Source organism: Staurois parvus, unplaced genomic scaffold (assembly GCF_062004578.1).
Source record: "Staurois parvus isolate SC_StPar_1 unplaced genomic scaffold, SC_StPar_1.0 ptg001024l, whole genome shotgun sequence".
NCBI classification, from domain to species: Eukaryota; Metazoa; Chordata; class Amphibia; order Anura; family Ranidae; genus Staurois; species Staurois parvus.
The window spans coordinates 28,265-50,686 of record NW_028318820.1 but is presented as its reverse complement, the minus strand read 5'-3'; the positions used below and the strand labels follow the sequence as shown (position 1 = coordinate 50,686).

The 22,422-nt window shown below is 38.6% G+C and overlaps 1 protein-coding gene across 1 annotated transcript; it reads right to left on the bottom strand.

Moving 5' to 3' along the window:
• Nucleotides 1-530: 530 nt before the first annotated feature.
• LOC149441119 (serine/threonine-protein kinase SBK1-like) lies at nucleotides 531-19,489 on the bottom strand. Its single transcript, XM_089657712.1, has 4 exons — nucleotides 19,327-19,489; nucleotides 17,554-17,756; nucleotides 16,444-16,956; nucleotides 531-872 (listed from the first exon to the last, which is right to left on the bottom strand). Exons 1-4 carry the CDS (start codon nucleotides 19,487-19,489, stop codon nucleotides 531-533), a joined length of 1,221 nt encoding a protein of 406 aa, XP_089513838.1.
• Nucleotides 19,490-22,422: the final 2,933 nt, after the last annotated feature.

The window sequence follows — 22,422 nt, the reverse complement described above, 5'->3', positions numbered from 1 at the left end:
ATAGAATCATATAACTCCCTAATTAAATAAGGAAAGCCCCATACCTGAGAAAGTTGACCATGTGAAGTTCTTTCAGGCGATTCATCTCCTACCAATTCTTCATCATCCGATATCTACTGAACCAACATGTAAAATGAACTCCTCATCAAACATGATTAGAGCCTATGACATGTTGTTTTTCTGTGGCTCTGGAATCATCTCAGACTGGGATACAGAAGTGATGATCAAACGGTGAGACGTGGAGCTGATACTTAACATGATGGACTCAATGTCCTGTGAGGTGTTCAGATGGGAAGCCTCACACAAGGGTTCATCAGTTTGAGCAGAATATTTTTCTATGGGATCCTCATTGTCTTGTCTTGTGGTTTCTGCTTTCCAGCCTTCACTCATGTATTTCAGCAGGTTGACTTCTTTCAGTATAGTCAATGGTCAAAAGATCACTAAACATCCATCGTATCCCAAAGCCAACCTTGGTCAATGCTTTAGGAGAATTGTGCATCTGGAAATTACCAAACGTTTTATATTTTTCATCATTGGAAATGACATGGAAGCTCCCCAGTAAGTAAACAATAGATGACTGCTCCAAAAGCCCACACATCAAGGCTGCCATCCATAACCAAGCCACCAGAAGTGTCAACCTCATACATTTCTGGAGCCATGTAGGACACAGAGCCACAATTTCCTCTAATCACTGTCCCTTTGACCTTAACAAGACCAAAGTCTGTAAGCTTGATAGAATGGCAGTCCTGGCTAAACACTAAAACATTGTTTGGTTTCAAATCCCTGTGTACTAGTCCTTTTGCTGTTATGAATTTAAGAGCATTGGAGATCTGCTCAGCACACCTCTTTACTGCGTCTTCTGGAATTCCCACCTAAAATAAATAAATACATACAGTTGCAAGAAAAAGTATGTGAACCCCCTGGGATTACGTGGAGTTTTGCATGAATTGGGCATAAAATGTGCTCTGAAAGTCACAACAGTAGAAGAACACAGTCTGCTGAACATAATACTACACAAACATTAGATGTTGCCATGATTTAATTGCACATAACATGTAAACATTCACAGTGCAGGGAGGAAAAAGTATGTGAACCTTTTGGACTTAATAACTGGTTGACCCTCCTTTGGCAGCAATAACCTCAACCAAACGTTTCCTGTAGTTGCAGATCAGACCTGCACAACGATCTGGAGTCATATTGGACCACTCCTCTTCACAGAACTGTTTCAGTGTAGCAATATTCTTGGGATGTCTGGTGTGAATCGCTCTCTTAAGGTCATGCCACAGCATTTCAATCAGGAAGGACCATTTTAGAATATTCTTATATACCCACAGACCGGAGGATAGTGCTAATCAATTAACCCTTTACTCTAATTCACCCCTTCTTACAATGGTCACCATAATCACCCCATCAAGGTGTCTTGGATTGCATAAAAAACAGTTACATTAAACCTCCATAATACATTTAAAAAAAAACCCAAATACACTTGTCCGAAACCACAGGTCCTCAAGTGGTGGAAAATATCACCCAAGAAACAACAATATTTTGAATGTCCCCATATACTCAGTATCTAATGAAAAAATAATAAGACCTCCCCAAAACATTTTTACAAATCCAAATGAAGAATATATATAAAAAATATTATAAATAATTAAGAAATGTGCGCCCAGGGAATATAATTACTCCAGGAACCATCTTGTGGTCAGAAAAGAGTACTACATCTATCTCAAAAACCGAATTATTAATAAAAATTAAAATGACTAAAAATTGTTTAAAAAACTATTTAACCACATGCCGCACAGGGCGGCAGGGTGGCACGGCTGGGTAAAACCACATTTTAAAACGTGTGTTTGCAAAACAGGTAGGGGGCGCACGCAAGGCGCGCCGCCGCCCGACCTGTCCCGCCGATCACGGCCGTGGATGTCAGTCGCCGGGTCACGTTACCGGCTGTGTCCCGCCAATTAGCAGCAATCATTGACAGAGAGCAGGGCTGCAGTAGCTGTGCTCTCTGTCAGTTCCCTGACAGCTCCTGACATGCTGAGAGAAGAGAAGAGTTTCTCTCTCCCGATCAGCGGTGTTCCCTGCAGTACACACCACGCCCCTTAGCAAAACACTCCCCTCACACAGTTATCCCTTTCAGTAAAAAAAAAAGTTAACCCCTTCCTCCCCAGTGCCATTAGTACAGTGTCAGTGGTTTTTTTTTTTGCACTGATCACTGTATTGGTGTCACTGGGATGTCAGTGACCCCAAGTCAGTTCCCCTCCAGTGTCAGAATGTCCGCCGCAGTCCCACCATAAGTCGCTGATTGCCGTCATAAGTCGCTGATCGCCGCCATTAACCAATTAATTTACACGTATTGGGTTTTTTTTTAAGCAAAGACATGTTGCAGAATGCATTTTGGCCGAAATTTATGATGAAATTTGATTTTTAAATTTTTTTTACTGGACATGTTTTCTAGCAAAAAGTCCAAAATATTTCTTTTTTTCTCAAAATTGTCAGCCTTTTTTTTAAAGCGCAAAAAATAAAAACCGCACAGGTGATCAAATACCACCGAAAGAAAGCTCTATTTGTGTGAAAAAAGGGACATAAATTTCATCTATGTACCGTATTGCAATACCGCGTAATTGTCCGTTAAACTAGCACAGTGCTGTATAGCAAAAAAATGGCGTAAATTGCAGTATCTATGCCATAGTTTTGTAGACGCAAAGCAATCAATATACACTTATTGCGAATTTTTTTACCAAAAATATGTAGCAGAATACATTTTGGCATACATTTATAACTAACTTTGAGTATTCTATATATTTTTTTATAGCTGAAAGTAAAAAATATTTTTTTTTCTTAAAAATTCTTGGTCTTTTTCTGTTTTTTGAAAAATAAAAAGCGCACAGGTGATCAAATACCGCAGAAAGAAAGCTCTATTTGTGTGAAAAAAAGGACGTAAATTTTGTTTGGGTGTAGCATTGCATGACCGCGCAATTATCAGTTGAACTAGTGCAGTGCCGAGTAGCAAAAAGAGGCGTGGTCATTAAGGGGGGTAAATCCTCAGGAGGGCGAGTGGTTAATTCAATATCAATGTTCAGACCACATGGAACCAAAGTATCAAGTTCATGAATTCATTTTGTTTCATTCTGGGATACCCTAAAATGATTGATGCCTAAACCCTTTCTTGATATTATTGTGTTCATTGATTCTTTTTTATAAGCATCTATTGGTTCTCCCTACATACTTCAATCAACAAGGACAGGAAATAAGGTAAATTACAAACATCACATTACATGTAATGAATTTGTCAATCTTATAAAACCTTCCAGCAGAAGACTAAAATTTCTCCACTTTTCTATTTTTATTCATATTTTTGATGACCCTACAAGACAAACATCTACCCCACCTAGATATAGACATAGAACACTACTCTTTCCAAGAACTTAACCTCTCTCTTAGAGGAAACTAACACATTTTTTGCAGTGAGCTTTATTGTAAATAAACGTGGGCTTCATAGGGAGAATATTTCTTAAAGTGTGGTCTTTCAACAAAATGGGCCAAAATTTCTTAACACATTTCTCAACCTGTCTATATTGTAAATTGAAGCCTGTAATGAAGGTAAGCTCATTCCTTTCATTATTAATCTATTTCTTCTAGAGTTGTTCTCTCTTCATTTCATTTATCTCATTACGGACCTTTTCTAAATCCTTCTTCTTATAGACTTTCTTCAAGAATCTTTGCATATCCGTCTGTTTCATAAAGTCTACCTGACTATCACAATTTCTTCTAAATCATACAAACTGCCCCTTTGGGTGGCCCTAATCCATCCTGAGTGGTGACAGCTCTGTGTGGCAATGTACCCATTTCTATCCACTTCCTTGAAATGTATCCAAGTGGACAATTTATTACCCATCTTAAAAATGTCTAGGTCCGAAAATTCCACCCTCTCTCTGTTCCATGTTCCAACTTAATATCATAGGCATTCTCATTCAATTGGGTGAAGAAGAACTGCAACTTCTCCATTGTTCCCTCCCAAATGATGGTGATATCAATAGATCTATAATACAGTTTTAATTGTGGCCATGGATCAGAGAACACTTCTTACTCCTCCAATTTATTGAGAAATATTTTGGCTACATTTGGAGCATATCTTGCCCCCATGGCCACACCCTTATTTTGGTTGTAAAATTCTCTCTGGTGCCAAAAGTAATTGTTTCCCATGGCCAAACTTAATCCTTCCAATATAAATTTAATCTGAGATTGTTTGATATCTGTATATTTTTCAAATGCCCCATAAAAGCATCCTGATCACCAATGATGATCTCCATGTATAATACATAAGGGGGATATGATCTCCATGTATAATACATAAGGGGGGGATATGATCTCCATGTATAATACATAAGGGGGGATATGATCTCCATGTATAATACATAAGGGGGATATGATCTCCATGAATAATACATAAGGGGGATATGATCTCCATGTATAATACATAAGGGGGGATATGATCTCCATGTATAATACATAAGGGGGGATATGATCTCCATGTATAATACATAAGGGGGATATGATCTCCATGTATAATACATAAGGGGGATATGATCTCCATGTATAATACATAAGGGGGGATATGATCTCCATGTATAATACATAAGGGGGATATGATCTCCATGTATAATACATAAGGGGGGATATGATCACCATGTATAATACATAAGGGGGGATATGATCTCCATGTATAATACATAAGGGGGGATATGATCTCCATGTATAATACATAAGGGGGGGGATATGATCTCCATGTATAATACATAAGGGGGATATGATCTCCATGTATAATACATAAGGGGGGATATGATCTCCATGTATAATACATAAGGGGGGGTATGATCTCCATGTATAATACATAAGGGGGGGGATATGATCTCCATGTATAATACATAAGGGGGATATAATCTCCATGTATAATACATAAGGGGGTATGATCACCATGTATAATGCATAAGGGGGAATATGATATCCATGTAAAATACTTAAGGGGGGGGGGGGTATGATCTCCATGTAAATACTTAAGGGGGGATATGAGCTCCATGTATAATACATAAGGGGGGATATGATCTCCATGTATAATACATATAAGGGGGGATATGATCTCCATGTGTAATACATAAGGGGGGATAAGATCTCCATGTATAATACATAAGGGGGATATGATCTCCATGTATAATACATAAGGGGGGATATGATCTCCATGTATAATACATAAGGGGGGATATGATCTCCATGTATAATACATAAGGGGGGATATGATCTCCATGTATAATACATAAAGGGGGGATATGATCTCCATGTATAATACATAAGGGGGATGTGATCTCCGTGTATAATACATAAGGGGGATATGATCTCCATGTATAATACATAAGAGGGATATGATCTCCGTGTATAATACATAAGGGGGATATAATCTCAGTGTATAATACATAAGGGGGGATATGATCTTCATGTATAATACATATAAGGGGGGATATGATCTCCATGTGTAATACATAAGGGGGGATAAGATCTCCATGTATAATACATAAGGGGGAAATGATCACCTTGTATAGTACATAAGGGGGATATGATCTCCATGTATAATACATAAGGGGGATATGATCTCCATGTATAATACATAAGGGGGGGATATGATCTCCATGTATAGTGCATAAGGGGGGATATGATCTCCATGTATAATACATAAGGGGGGATATGATCTCCGTGTATAATACATAAGGGGGATATGATCTACGTGTATAATACATAAGGGGGATGTGATCTCCGTGTATTATACATAAGGGGGATATGATCTCCATGTATAATACATAAGGGGGATATGATCTCCATGTATAATACATAAGAGGGATATGATCTCCGTGTATAATACATAAGGGGGATATGATCTCCGTCTATAATACATAAGGGGGATATGATCTCCGTGTATAATACATAAGGGGGATATGATCTCCATGTATAATACATAAGGGGGATATGATCTCAGTGTATAATACATAAGGGGGGGATATGATCTCCATGTATAATACATAAGGGGGAAATGAACACCTTGTATAGTACATAAGGGGGATATGATCTCCATGTATAATACATAAGGGGGATATGATCTCCATGTATAATACATAAGGGGGGGATATGATCTCCATGTATAATACATAAGGGGGGATATGATCACCATGTATAATACATGAGGGGGGATATGATCACCATGTATAATACATAAGGGGGGATAAGATCTCCATGTATAATACATAAGGGGGGATATGATCTCCATGTATAATACATAAGGGGGATATGATCTCAGTGTATAATACATAAGGGGGGATATGATCTTCATGTATAATACATATAAGGGGGGATATGATCTCCATGTGTAATACATAAGGGGGGATAAGATCTCCATGTATAATACATAAGGGGGAAATGATCACCTTGTATAGTACATAAGGGGGATATGATCTCCATGTATAATACATAAGGGGGATATGATCTCCATGTATAATACATAAGGGGGGGATATGATCTCCATGTATAGTGCATAAGGGGGGATATGATCTCCATGTATAATACATAAGGGGGGATATGATCTCCGTGTATAATACATAAGGGGGATATGATCTACGTGTATAATACATAAGGGGGATATGATCTCCATGTATAATACATAAGGGGGATATGATCTCCATGTATAATACATAAGAGGGATATGATCTCCGTGTATAATACATAAGGGGGATATGATCTCCGTCTATAATACATAAGGGGGATATGATCTCCGTGTATAATACATAAGGGGGATATGATCTCCATGTATAATACATAAGGGGGATATGATCTCAGTGTATAATACATAAGGGGGAAATGAACACCTTGTATAGTACATAAGGGGGATATGATCTCCATGTATAATACATAAGGGGGATATGATCTCCATGTATAATACATAAGGGGGGGATATGATCTCCATGTATAATACATAAGGGGGGATATGATCACCATGTATAATACATGAGGGGGGATATGATCACCATGTATAATACATAAGGGGGGATAAGATCTCCATGTATAATACATAAGGGGGGATATGATCTCCATGTATAATACATAAGGGGGATATGATCTCCATGTATAATACATAAGGGGGATATGATCTCCATGTATAATACATAAGGGGGATATGATCTCCACGTATAATACATAAGGGGGCATAGGATCTCCACGTATAATACATAAGGGGGGATATGATCTCCATGTATAATACATAAGGGGGGATATGATCTCCATGTATAATACATAAGGGGGATATGATCTCAGTGTATAATACATAAGGGGGGATATGATCTCCATGTGTAATACATAAGGGGGATATGATCTCCATGTATAATACATAAGGGGGGATATGATCTCCATGTATAATACATAAGGGGGGGGGATATGATCACCATGTATAATATATAAGGGGGATATGATCACCATGTATAATACATAAGGGGGGATATGATCTCCATGTATAATACATAAGGGGGGATATGATCTCCATGTATAATACATAAGGGGGGATATGATATCCATGTGTAATACATAAGGGGGATAAGATCTCCATGTATAATACATAAGGGGGGATATGATCTTCATGTATAATACGTAAGGGGGGATATGATCTCCATGTATAATACATAAGGGGGATATGATCTCCATGTATAATACATAAGGGGGGGTATGATCTCCATGTATAATACATAAGGGGGGATATGATCTTCATGTATAATACGTAAGGGGGGATATGATCTCCATGTATAATACATAAGGGGGGGTATGATCTCCATGTATAATACATAAGGGGGGGATATGATCTCCATGTATAATACATAAGGGGGGGATATGATCTCCACGTATAATACATAAGGGGGGATATGATCTCCACGTATAATACATAAGGGGGATATGATCTCCATGTATAATACATAAGGGGGTCTATGATGTCCATGTATAATACATAAGGGGGATATGATCTCCATGTATAATACATAAGGGGGGGATATGATCTCCATGTATAATACATAAGGGGGGATATGATCTCCATGTATAATACATAAGGGGGGATATGATCTTCATATATAATACATAAGGGGGGGATATGATCTCCATGTATAAAACATAAGGGGGATAGGATCTCCATGTATAATACATAAGGGGGATATGATCTCCATGTATAATACATAAGGGGGGATATGATCACCATGTATAATACATAAGGGGGGATATGATCTCCATGTATAATACATAAGGGGAGGAATATGATCTCCATGTATAATACATAAGGGGGGATATGATCTCCATGTATAATCCATAAGGGGGGATATGATCTCCATGTATAATACATAAGGGGGATATGATCTCCATGTATAATACATAAGGGGGGATATGATCTCCATGTATAATACATAAGGGGGGATATGATCTACATGTATAATACATAAGGGGGGATATGATCTCCATGTATAATACATAAGGGGGGATATGATCTCCATGTATAATACATTAAGGGTGATATGATCTCCATGTATAATACATATGGGGGGATATGATCTCCATGTAAAATACATAAGGGGGATATGATCTCCATGTATAATACATAAGGGGGATATGATCTCCATGTATAATACATAAGGGGGGGTATGATCTCCATATATAATACATAAGGGGGGATATGATCTCCATGTATAATACATAAGGGGGATATGATCTCCATGTATAATACATAAGGGGGGGTATGATCTCCATGTATAATACATAAGGGGGGTATGATCTCCATGTATAATACATAAGGGGGGATATGATCTCCATGTATAATACATATGGGGGGATATGATCTCCATGTATAATACATAAGGGGGGGTATGATCTCCATGTATAATACATAAGGGGGATATGATCTCCACGTATAATACATAAGGGGGATATGATCTCCACGTATAATACATAAGGGGGATATGATCACCACGTATAATACATAAGGGGGATATGATCTCCATGTATAATACATAAGGGGGGATATGATCTCCATGTATAATACATAAGGTTGGTATGATCTCCATGTATAATACATAAGGGGGCATAGGATCTCCATGTATAATACATAGGGGGGATATGATCACCATGTATAATACATAAGGGGGGATATGATCTCCATGTATAATACATAAGGGGAGGAATATGATCTCCATGTATAATCCATAAGGGGGGATATGATCTCCATGTATAATACATAAGGGGGGATATGATCTCCATGTATAATACATAAGGGGGGATATGATCTCCATGTATAATACATAAGGGGGATATGATCTCCACGTATAATACATAAGGGGGCATAGGATCTCCATGTATAATACATAAGGGGGGGTATGATCTCCATGTATTATACATAAGGGGGAGTATGATCTCCATGTATAATACATAAGGGGGGATATGATCTCCATGTATAATACATAAGGGGGGTATGATCTCCATGTATAATACATAAGGGGGGTATGATCTCCATGTATAATCCATAAGGGGGGATATGATCTCCATGTATAATACATAAGGGGGGATATGATCTCCATGTATAATACATTAAGGGTGATATGATCTCCATGTATAATACATAAGGGGGATATGATATCCATGTATAATACATAAGGGTGATATGATCACCATGTATAATACATAAGGGGGATATGATCTCCATGTATAATACATAAGGGGGGGTATGATCTCCATGTATAATACATAAGGGGGGGTATGATCTCCATGTATAATACATAAGGGGGGATATGATCTCCATGTATAATACATATGGGGGGATATGATCTCCATGTATAATACATAAGGGGGGTATGATCTACATGTATAATACATAAGGGGGGGTATGATCTCCATGTATAATACATAAGGGGGGGTATGATCTCCATGTAAAATACATAAAGGGGGGGTATGATCTCCATGTATAATACATAAGGGGGCATAGGATCTCCATGTATAATACATAAGGGGGGGATATGATCTCCATGTATAATACATAAGGGGGATATGATCTCCATGTATAATACATAAGGGGGGATATGATCTCCATGTATAATACATAAGGGGGGATATGATCTCCACGTATAATACATAAGGGGGCATAGGATCTCCATGTATTATACATAAGGGGGGGTATGATCTCCATGTAAAATACATAAGGGGGATATGATCTCCATGTATAATACATAAGGGGGGATATGATCTCCATGTATAATACATAAGGGGGGATATGATCTACATGTATAATACATAAGGGGGGATATGATCTCCATGTATAATACATAAGGGGGGATATGATCTCCATGTATAATACATTAAGGGTGATATGATCTCCATGTATAATACATATGGGGGGATATGATCTCCATGTAAAATACATAAGGGGGATATGATCTCCATGTATAATACATAAGGGGGATATGATCTCCATGTATAATACATAAGGGGGGGTATGATCTCCATATATAATACATAAGGGGGGATATGATCTCCATGTATAATACATAAGGGGGATATGATCTCCATGTATAATACATAAGGGGGGGTATGATCTCCATGTATAATACATAAGGGGGGTATGATCTCCATGTATAATACATAAGGGGGGATATGATCTCCATGTATAATACATATGGGGGGATATGATCTCCATGTATAATACATAAGGGGGGGTATGATCTCCATGTATAATACATAAGGGGGATATGATCTCCACGTATAATACATAAGGGGGATATGATCTCCACGTATAATACATAAGGGGGATATGATCACCACGTATAATACATAAGGGGGATATGATCTCCATGTATAATACATAAGGGGGGATATGATCTCCATGTATAATACATAAGGTTGGTATGATCTCCATGTATAATACATAAGGGGGCATAGGATCTCCATGTATAATACATAGGGGGGATATGATCACCATGTATAATACATAAGGGGGGATATGATCTCCATGTATAATACATAAGGGGAGGAATATGATCTCCATGTATAATCCATAAGGGGGGATATGATCTCCATGTATAATACATAAGGGGGGATATGATCTCCATGTATAATACATAAGGGGGGATATGATCTCCATGTATAATACATAAGGGGGATATGATCTCCACGTATAATACATAAGGGGGCATAGGATCTCCATGTATAATACATAAGGGGGGGTATGATCTCCATGTATTATACATAAGGGGGAGTATGATCTCCATGTATAATACATAAGGGGGGATATGATCTCCATGTATAATACATAAGGGGGGTATGATCTCCATGTATAATACATAAGGGGGGTATGATCTCCATGTATAATCCATAAGGGGGGATATGATCTCCATGTATAATACATAAGGGGGGATATGATCTCCATGTATAATACATTAAGGGTGATATGATCTCCATGTATAATACATAAGGGGGATATGATATCCATGTATAATACATAAGGGTGATATGATCACCATGTATAATACATAAGGGGGATATGATCTCCATGTATAATACATAAGGGGGGGTATGATCTCCATGTATAATACATAAGGGGGGGTATGATCTCCATGTATAATACATAAGGGGGGATATGATCTCCATGTATAATACATATGGGGGGATATGATCTCCATGTATAATACATAAGGGGGGTATGATCTACATGTATAATACATAAGGGGGGGTATGATCTCCATGTATAATACATAAGGGGGGGTATGATCTCCATGTAAAATACATAAAGGGGGGGTATGATCTCCATGTATAATACATAAGGGGGCATAGGATCTCCATGTATAATACATAAGGGGGGGATATGATCTCCATGTATAATACATAAGGGGGATATGATCTCCATGTATAATACATAAGGGGGGATATGATCTCCATGTATAATACATAAGGGGGGATATGATCTCCACGTATAATACATAAGGGGGCATAGGATCTCCATGTATTATACATAAGGGGGGGTATGATCTCCATGTAAAATACATAAAGGGGGGGTATGATCTCCACGTATAATACATAAGGGGGGATATGATCTCCACGTATTATACATAAGGGGGGGTATGATCTCCATGTATAATACATAAGGGGGGTATGATCTCCATGTATAATACATAAGGGGGGATATGATCTCCATGTATAATACATAAGGGGGGATATGATCTCCATGTATAATACATAAGGGGGGTATGATCTCCATGTATAATACATAAGGGGGGATATGATCTCCATGTCAGTGCCTGGAATCGAACCTGGGCCTTCTGCGGTGAGAGACGGTGTTTCTTCTCACTGAGCCACCTAGAATGCTGGACAGCTCCGTTGACAATTCTTTGGATGATCCTGCCTTTGCCCTGTTTTGTCTTGAACCTTGAACTCCTTGCTCCTCCCATGAACTTCCTATAAAAGCCATGTCTCTGCACTTCCTGGTTGCCAGATTATTATGTCTTACCAGCCAATATCCCGCTTACTGTTCCTGCTGCCATCTTCATCTACGTTACCGACCTTTGGCTTGCTACTGACTTCGATTCTGCCTCATCCTATCTACTACCATTGGTGACCGACCCTTGGCTTGCGACTGACTCCGCTTCTGTTTGATCCCTGAACTGTTTGATCTGCTTTTGGTTTCCAGCCTACTCATTCCCTGGTGGGGTGATCCTGAGATCTGCGACCTGGCATTCACACGCAGCCAAATCCATCTCCACCATTAGGAGCTCTGGGGAAGACCGGTGGATGCTTAGACCCCGCACCTCAGGTGAGCCTGCGTCATTCCCAGGGTGGGCTGCTGGTGTACCAATCCTGCTGGTTTCAGGTAAGCCTTACAACTGCTGTAGCAACTGGTCTCTGAACCTGACCTTATATCGTGACACTCCATGTATAATATATAAGGGGGGATATGAGCTGCATGTATAATACATCAGTGGTTCATATAGTGAATTCTGTGTAGTTATTCACTCTGAGGTCATCGCAGAGGACAAGGGGCGCTCTTCATATCTGGAGGAAAAGAAATTGAATCTCCAAACACAGGAAGGTTTCTTCACAGTAAGAGCTGTGAGAATGTGGAATAGACTCCCTCAAGAGTTGGTTGTGGCCAGCTCAGTGGATTGCTGTAGGAAAGTCCTGGATCCTTTCTTGGATACACAGAATATAACTGGATATAACATTTCTAGGGAAAGTTGTTCCAGGGATTGCCTCTCTTTGGATCAGGAAGGAATTTCTTCCCTGCAGGAACAAATTGGATTATGCTTTTTTGGTGTGTTACCTTCCTCTGGATAAATTGAGGGTATAGGATCATATATTTTTTTTTTTTTTTTTTTTTTTTTGAACTTGATGGACTTTTGTCTTTTTTCCGCCACACTTACTATACTATGTAATTATGTAAGTTTACTCTTTGATTTGTATTGTCATTCAATATTATTTCCTGACAATTTCTATACTAGATCGGTCCACTATAATTTATATACATTTGTTATGCTTGCTATGTATCCCCTTTTAGGTAATTGGGTTCTTTATATTGATGGTTTTACTATTGTCAGCACTACTTCACCCTCATTTTTTTTCAGCTGAATGATGGCTACAAAGCAGTTGTCCAGTTATGGGAGGGCATCATATGACATCCTTCCAAAATGTACCCCCCCCCCCCGCGCACACCCTCAGAAGTGCTGTCCATGATCGCTGTGTACGGACACAGCTGATCACATGGTGAGGTAAAAGGCCAATCACAGCATCCTTTTACCACCTGATCATATAACAATAATGGGGCCCCAATTCATCCATCCTATGTGAATGAGTATAGTGTACACAGTAACCCTACTCGTGTAAAAGACAAACCGCAATAAAGACAAAGATACAAAAGACACCCCAGTGCTTGACAAGTCCTTTATTAACTGCTACCCACCCAACAACTGCATATAAATGGCCGGGTGGGAGCTTTCCTGTTCTGAGAGAACGGTGCGCTCCTGTGATGGCGGTGCCTGTCGGACACAGCACATCACAGACTGGGATATGGGCGCTGTGATTGGCCCTCTGCAGAACGTGTTGGCTTTGTCCAATCACAGTCATCATTCGAAACACGTGTCTCTGTGTTGGCTTTACCCGCCGAGCTCAGTGAGAGCTCAGTGCGGGGGGGGATGCTGCGGGCCTGTGACAGCTCTATACAGAGAACGCAAAGATTGCTGCCATCCCCACACAGTACATGAAGCAGCATCTGTCCCTGTTCAAGTGTCACATCAACATCTGTGCCAGTGCAACATAAACATCTATCCCAGTATACCAATGTCACATCAATATCTGTCACAGTGTACCAGAGTACAAAACATCTGCAATTGGGTTCCAACCGCAACATCCACATCTGTCGGTGTCCCGGTGGGTGATCAACATCTGTCACAATGTACAAATGCACATAAACATCTGACAATGTACTAGTGTCCCACCAATAAATAAAAAAAAATGAAAGTGCCCCCATCCCCCTGTGCAAAGGCAAACGCACTCATTGGGGTCCTGTACACATATGTAAAATGGTGATTGCACCACACATGTGAGATGTTGTCGTGAACATCAGAGAGAGAGCGATAATTCTAGTACCAGACCTCCTCTGTAACTCTAAATTGGTAATATGCAAAGGCTTGCAAAACGTTGTCTATGGAGATTTTTAATTACTGAAGTTTGGCACCATTTCACAAGCGTGTACAATTTTAAACTGCGGCATGTTTGGTATCTCTTTACTCAACGCAGCACCATATTTTATATTTTACAAAAAAAATTGATATTATATTGTTTGTGTGCATTAAAAGCCATTAAAGTGTATTTTTACTTTAGTGTGTAAAATAGAGTTCATAAAATGCTGTGGAAATACCTTGTGACAGAAATTTGCAAAACTGACTACTTTATTCTCTATGGCCTCTACTAACAAAAGACATGATGTTTGGGGGATCGAAGTTCTAGCAAAAATACTGATTTTTACTTGTAAGCAAAAAGTGTCAGAAGACAGCCTGGCCTTAAAGTGGATAACGCCTGAAGGTTCTTCTTAGATGTTGGGCCTCTCTATGTGGCCTCTATGTGGCTAAGACTGTGAAAAAGTCTCACACATGGGGTGTCGCCATACTCAGGAGAATCAGCAGAATGTGTTTTAGGGTGTAAATGGAAGCATGCCTATGCCGTGTGAGAGAAATAACTTGTTATGAATTTTTTGTGGAAAAAAAATATTTACTTTCCTCTTTTTCCAAAGAATTGTGAAAAAAAATTACAACTTCACAAAAACTTGCCATGCCTCTTACTAAATACCTTGGACTGTCTACATTCCAAAAAGGGGTCATTTGGGAGTTATTTGTACTGTCCTGGCATGTTAGGGCCTCAAGAAATGAGATAGGCCGTCAGTACATCAGGTGTGATCAATTATCAATGATTGGTACCATAGCTTGTAGACTATAACATTCTCACAGACCAAATAATACGCACTGATTTGGGTTATTTTTACCAAAGAAATGTAGCAGTATACATTTTTATTAACATTTATGAAGAAAAATATACATATTTGCAAAATCATATAACAAGAACTTAGAAAAACAATTTTTCAAATTTGCAATCTTTTTTCATTTATAGGGAAAAAAAGTAAAACACCCAGTGGTGATTAAATACCACCAAAAGATAGCTCTGTCTCCAAAAAATATTACCAATTTCATATGGGTACAGTGCTGCATGACTGAGTAATTATCATTCAAAGTGCGACAGTCCTGAAAGCTGAAAATTGGCCTGGGCAGGAAGGGGGTGAATGTGCCCAGTATTGAGGTGATTAAAAATGAAAATCCCCAAAACGTTCCTCTTAAATATATTGTCAATCACGATGTCCACCACTATCCTGAGCTGTCCTCAACTACATAAAAAGAAGTTGGGATAGAGGTGACATCATTGTCCAAACTTGCCCATGGCCATGTAGCTAGAAGTTACCGGCCATGTAAGTGAATAAGCCTGGTGATGTCAGTGGTTGGTAAGGATGAAGCTGGATCTACTCGCTACTTTTTAGCAACCATTGCCAGACAGAAGCAGTCACATTTGTCCACTCAAAATGCCCTAAACCTTCAGACAAATGCCTGAACAGCCACTTTTTAGTCTGAACTTTGGACTGAACACTGAGCTCATCCCTTTTCAGCAAATAAGACGTAAGACATGGAGATGAGAGTAGACTTTATGGAAGCACTACTCTGTGGGGTGTTTTGGAGAGAAGCTTTACACAAGGGTTCTTTGGGTTGTACGGAAGATATGCTTTCTTTAGGATTTTCATCTTCTTTCCTTGTAGCTGAATGTGGATTTTCTTCTTTTCCAGCTTACATCGATATATTTTATGACTTCTGTAGTGTGACATCTTTCTGTGTGGTCAATGGCCAGAAGATCACCAAACATCCTTCTTAGCTTAATGGGAATTCTTCTCCATGAATCAGGAGGCTTTTCCATCTGGAAATTGTTCTGCCAGTTTACAAAACTTTTATAATCTGCATCATCAAGGATGGCCTCCTGCCATGGCATCTCTCCTGTAAGTAGGGAGAAGATGACGACACCAAACGCCCATACATCAAGGCTACTGTCCACAACTAACCCATCTGACATGGCTGCTTTACACATCTCTGGAGCCATGAAACAGGTGGTGCCACACTTTCTAGTTACAGTCCCTTTGACTTTAGTAAGGCCAAAGTCCGTCAGTTTGATACAATGGCACTCCCAGTCAAAAACTAAAATATTTTCTGGCTTGATGTCCAAATGTACCAGTCCTCTCTCTGATATGAATTCAAGGGCATCAGACATTTGCACAGCACACCGCTTTACTGCATCTTGTTCAATTCCCACCTAAAATAAAAAAATAAATAAAATTGTGAGGTCACCCAAAAAATTCAAAAATCCATACTAGACCCATAATCGTAGGATGCAGCCTGGCTAGCCAGAAAAGGGGGGATAAGGCACCTTTTATTAATGTTCGGGTGACTACTGTGATTAGGAATAAGTAATAGGAGAGAGTAGATTCAGATACAGATAGACAATTAGGAGAGAAGATATAGATTAGTAAAGAGTAAAGATGTGGATGGGGTTATTGGGTTGGGGGAGGGTGGGTGGGGTTAATTTGGGGTAAAATGGAAGTATGTATATGTGAAATATTTTTGTAATTAAATTGTTCTTTTTGTATTGGAAAAACAAATAAAAGATATAATAAAAAAAGGAATAAGTGATGGGACATTCAACATATTGGAGTTTTAAGAAAAAGAGGAAAATGTAAAATTTCCAATGGAGAAGTTCAATGTCAACTTAGAGAGTTTCCTCTCAGTTTCTGTTGCATCTCTGGGACAGGAAGTGAAGGGAAATCTCCCCCTTAAAGGAAACAGACAGCATAAAATAAACGGAAAGACATTTGAACTCTCCTCTACATAAAACTAAGAAACATGTACTTACATGTGGTATGATCAGGGAGAAGAGATCACCAACCGGGGCCAGTTCTTGGGTAAAGGCATAGTAGTCGTCGGTGGTGAAGGCGGTCCCATAACATCCGATGATGTTGGCATGAGATGATAGCAAGAATGAGATACTAAACTCCCGAAGGAAGGAATGCTGGCTGGTTCTTTTTTTGTCCAGGAGCTTCATTGCCATTGCTTGATCTGTGAAAATAAAAAGAATCTAACTTAGATGAAGAACTGGAAATTTGTAGCTAGTATTTATTTATCTTCACTTGAGATTCTCAAACATGTTAATAAGATCTGCTGGTCCCAGGCTGAGAATATATTATGCTTCATTTAAAGCTAAACCTCAGCCTTACCAGAAGACAGTTGTACAGGACCCTCTCCTGGACTGAAATGGCTTACTCTGATTCCACTGCACACTGTGAGATTCTCAAAATGTGCATTAGAAGCTGCAGCAAGTCAGATAGAGCTCCGCCTCATATCCTGGCTGGAGGACATCCAGAACCATTACCATAGATTCCTCCACAGACTGACTGTTCCTGACCCACATTTATCATCCATTGGATTTCTGTATTTTCCATCTTGGAGGCTCCGCATCACATGGGATCATTATCTAGAGAGGTTTGCAGGCAAATACAGCTTGCTAAGAACGTCACTCCTCCAGACAGATGTGCACATATCAAAATACTTTGAGGGGGGTAAAGCTCCTCCCAAGAGCCAGCCCACTGACTGCTTACTGTCCAAAATAAAAACCTTCCAACATGTATTAAAGTGGATCTACGCTGTATCTGAGCACCGCAATCCAAAAGGACTAATTCATTCATTTTTAATATTCAAAGCAAACTCCCCCATCCATCCATGTCTCCATGTTTTATTTTGCTGAGGAATCACATTTAAAAACTCCCCCTAGAATTTCAGTCTGTGGTCACCTTGAGTAAGGGGCAGATGATTCATGTAGCAACTACGTCCTGGAATCCATCTGCCTTTAGTTCAGGCATACAAGCAGGTGGGTGTGCTTAGCTGAGAAAACCCCTCCTGAAGACTCCAGGAATGTATGACATCATTTGCCTAGGCATAGAAACTAGGAAATGACTAAAGACATGTAAAAAATAGTTTAAAACCAGTAAATAGAATACACTTTCCTATCTCTTTTCTAATGCTAGCAGCATTAGGATAGGAAATAGTCAGTGTTGTTCAGAGAGTGAAGTTCCTCTTTCATGTTTTAAACTTTTTTTTATTTATAGAGATGTAATAAATTCTGGCATTGGGTCATATTTGCTCACTCCATATACTGTATCTGCTATTCTTCATTAATAGTGTTCCTCAGGGATTCTACTTTATTTATAAGATTGTATTGATTTTCACACAAAGAAAAATAAATCAATAAAAAATGTATGACATGAAAACATTAATATGGGTTATACAATTAGTTACAGCATAACAGTTCTCAGCTTTTACAGCCAAGATCGATAAGTCTCATAAAAAAAAAATATTCCTCAAAACCTTTGTGGGGTATAAAGACTAAAACAATCCCGGCTACAGCCACTTGGCTAACCAAGCAGCTTGCCATACCCCTGAGATCCATCACCATCAAATGTAAGTCAACTTGCCCAGCGACACGGCCATAGGCCATTACAGGTAACAATAACTACAAAAAACTCTCTACCTTGAACAGCGGTAAACACAAATTTCCTTGGAGTCTGCAGAAACTCCTGCCAAACCAAACCCCATGCAGTCCAGCTCCTCGCTAGTTGGCTCATTCACTCACCCATTTTCTTGTCCTTGGCCAATAATACTTTGCCATATCCGCCTCCTCCAATCTCTTTCACAATGAGATAGTACTCATGTACGTCTATCTGATGTAGTCCTTGTGATGTGAAGGAAATAAGTCCATCTAGGAGACGTTCTACGTCATGGACAGCGGATGCCATAGTGTCTTGGAGAGCAAAAAGGGAAAATGTGTTACGTTACTAAGCAGAAAACAAATCTTTAAAGAAAAACTGAAGACATTTGTCCAATATGAATACTGTTACCGGTAGTTTCTGTATATATCCATAAATATGAAATACTCAGTAGCCCTCCACATCATTATATATATGACTCGGTGGGTAGCTATCATTAGCCTAATCTAATTAGACTAGTGGACACTTTCATGTATTCTATGTACCATACCCTCACCCCTTCTGTAATCAGCTAAATAACATTTTGCATGAAAAGAGTTTGGGATGGGAAATTTTAAATATTCAGGTGTTAGAGAGCTTCTCCAGGTCAACGTACCCATGTGGAAGAAAATATATATTCAATATATATTTTAAAAATATTCTTTCCAAATATATTGCCATATATTTGAAATACTACAATTCTATATATATATATATATATATATATATATATATATATATATATACACATATTTACAGAAATATATTTTGAAATATATTGAATATGGCCAAAATTGTAGTATTTCAAACATATGGCAATATATTTGGGAAGAATATTTTTATATGTTTCAAATATATTTTTCTTCCATGTGGGTACGCACAATAAAAGGCAGCCACCCCCATTGGTTATGTAACAATGGAAGGCTCTGAAGCTGCTATCTGGAGACAAAGGATGGCTCACCCCTATTATTTATATAAACAAATCATGGACCTGGCTGTAGGCATCCTCCCAGCTATTATTTAGCATATTATCTGGATCTAGGTGAACACCCCATGACCTTTATTTCACATACAGTTCATTATATTCCCACATCCCAGAAGCAGATAACTAACCAGATAGATAGGTTGGAGTTAATAAATGTGTGATCTGTCTAAAATATATACAAGATTATTTACATCTGCCAAAGGGGGTTTGAAACATAACGTACTGTATATCATTACCAATACTAAGTACACTTAATAAAAGTTTAAAGTCTAAAACCGTTTTCCTTTCATTTGGAATATGTACACACATATAAGTAATAATCATCACCTTTTGTACCGATCAGTGAAATAATGTCTTCCATCTGGACAGACTTGTGTGGTAGACATAACATTGAAGCAGAATAGCTAGAGCTCTACAAGTTCCTGACCCTCCTATAAATTCTGAGATAATTCCTACATATTGTTCTATGGCTTCCAGCTGTATTTATAGTACATCTTCCTTAGGTTTCCTGAATATTCGGTTCCTTTGCTGATCAAAACGGGATAGAATGGACACTTTGGGGACTATGAACATAATGCATAGAATGGACACTTTGGGGACTATGAACATAATCCACTGGATTCAAGCTTGACCAAGGGCAGTAGAGGCAGCTACACCCTGTAAGAGGGAATGGTGAGGAGCAGGCTCAGTAGATCTTCCCTATATAAGAACACAAGGTTCATTAGGGTCTTCCAACAGTTCTTGTACAGTAGAATTATTTAATATCACCTTGTTGTCTGGGCACAATGCACAGCTTTTTAATGAATGGAGGGACTTGTATCTTAACAAAATTAAAATATTCATTTTACTCCATTGGGGGGGCCATACACAAAAACACTGACTGAATCAGTAGGTCTGTCAAAAATAACCAAAATGTATTTTCCATCCAATACAGTAATACAATAAGTAATAAACATAGTTCAGCATTGATGGGAAGGTGTATCTGCTGCCAGGAACACCTTAGTGACCCTAAAATTCCTGGAAGAAACTGCAAAGTAAAGACTAAACATACCAGAATGCCTAGTTTCCAGTTTCATTGCACAAAATCAGGAGGATGTACACAGAGCTCAGCCAATTAAGAAGTGTAATTTTAATCAGAAAATAGTTTTCTCCTTTTGTACCCAGTACAAGACAGCAGAGGCCATGCTAAAAGATGACAGAAGATATGAGTGAACCTGCCCTGAAACTTCCCTAAAACATTCCCGCCAAAACTGTGAAGTCCCAGAATGACCCACAATAACCATGAGTGATGTCAGAACATCCAAACACTCAATAGTCACATCCCTTCTCAGGAACCTTACAAACATTTTCAAGGCATTTTCCTTCTCAATGATTTAGGTTTTTATATATTTAATATACACCTCATAAATCTCTGCAGGATTATTATCAGAATGTTCATTAAATAATAAAGATCCATTGATTGGTTAGATGAAAGTGACCTTACCTCAATGTGGTGGAAGATTCAGTTGAGATGATGATGGATTAGGTTTCCTAAATATTCGGTTCCTTTGCTGATCAAAATGGGACGCGGTCACCAAATCTGCAGCTGTGTTGTAGTAGATGAGTAGATGGGACAGGGTCTCTGTAAGTAGAGTTACTGATCAGAGGAGGGAGAGGCCCGCTTTATACAAGGGAGATGGGCGGGGAAGGCAGAGATTGGAGGATTTCCATCAGCTGACTTCTAATGGAAATGTTGTGTAAATGACTCCAGATTGTTATTCCCAATTTGCATATAAACAGGTATTCTAGGGAATAGGTGATAGGGTAAAACAAGATGAAACCCAAATAATTTACAGAGCTGTAAAATAAAAATTTTCACCATTTGAAGTATAGAATGGCAAATTATTTTTGTTTTATAAGATTTAATTTTTTTACCTGATTGATTGTAGACTGAACATCTAATACAAGAGAGAGTACTAAACAAATCATTTATCGAGAAAAAAATCTCCTTGTACATCAGCAGTAGGTTCTTGCTCTTCTTTTATACCATTATGTCTTATTTCCAGTAACATTGTACACCAATGGATTTGGTTTAAAAAACATTTTTTGAAAATAAAAATAATAAATGAGCAGAAAAATGTAATTGGCATAAAATAGGTTGCAGAACCTGTCAGGATAGAAATATTGGAGCTGCTATGTCTGGATTTATTTCTGGAGATTCATCTCCAAACATCCCGAT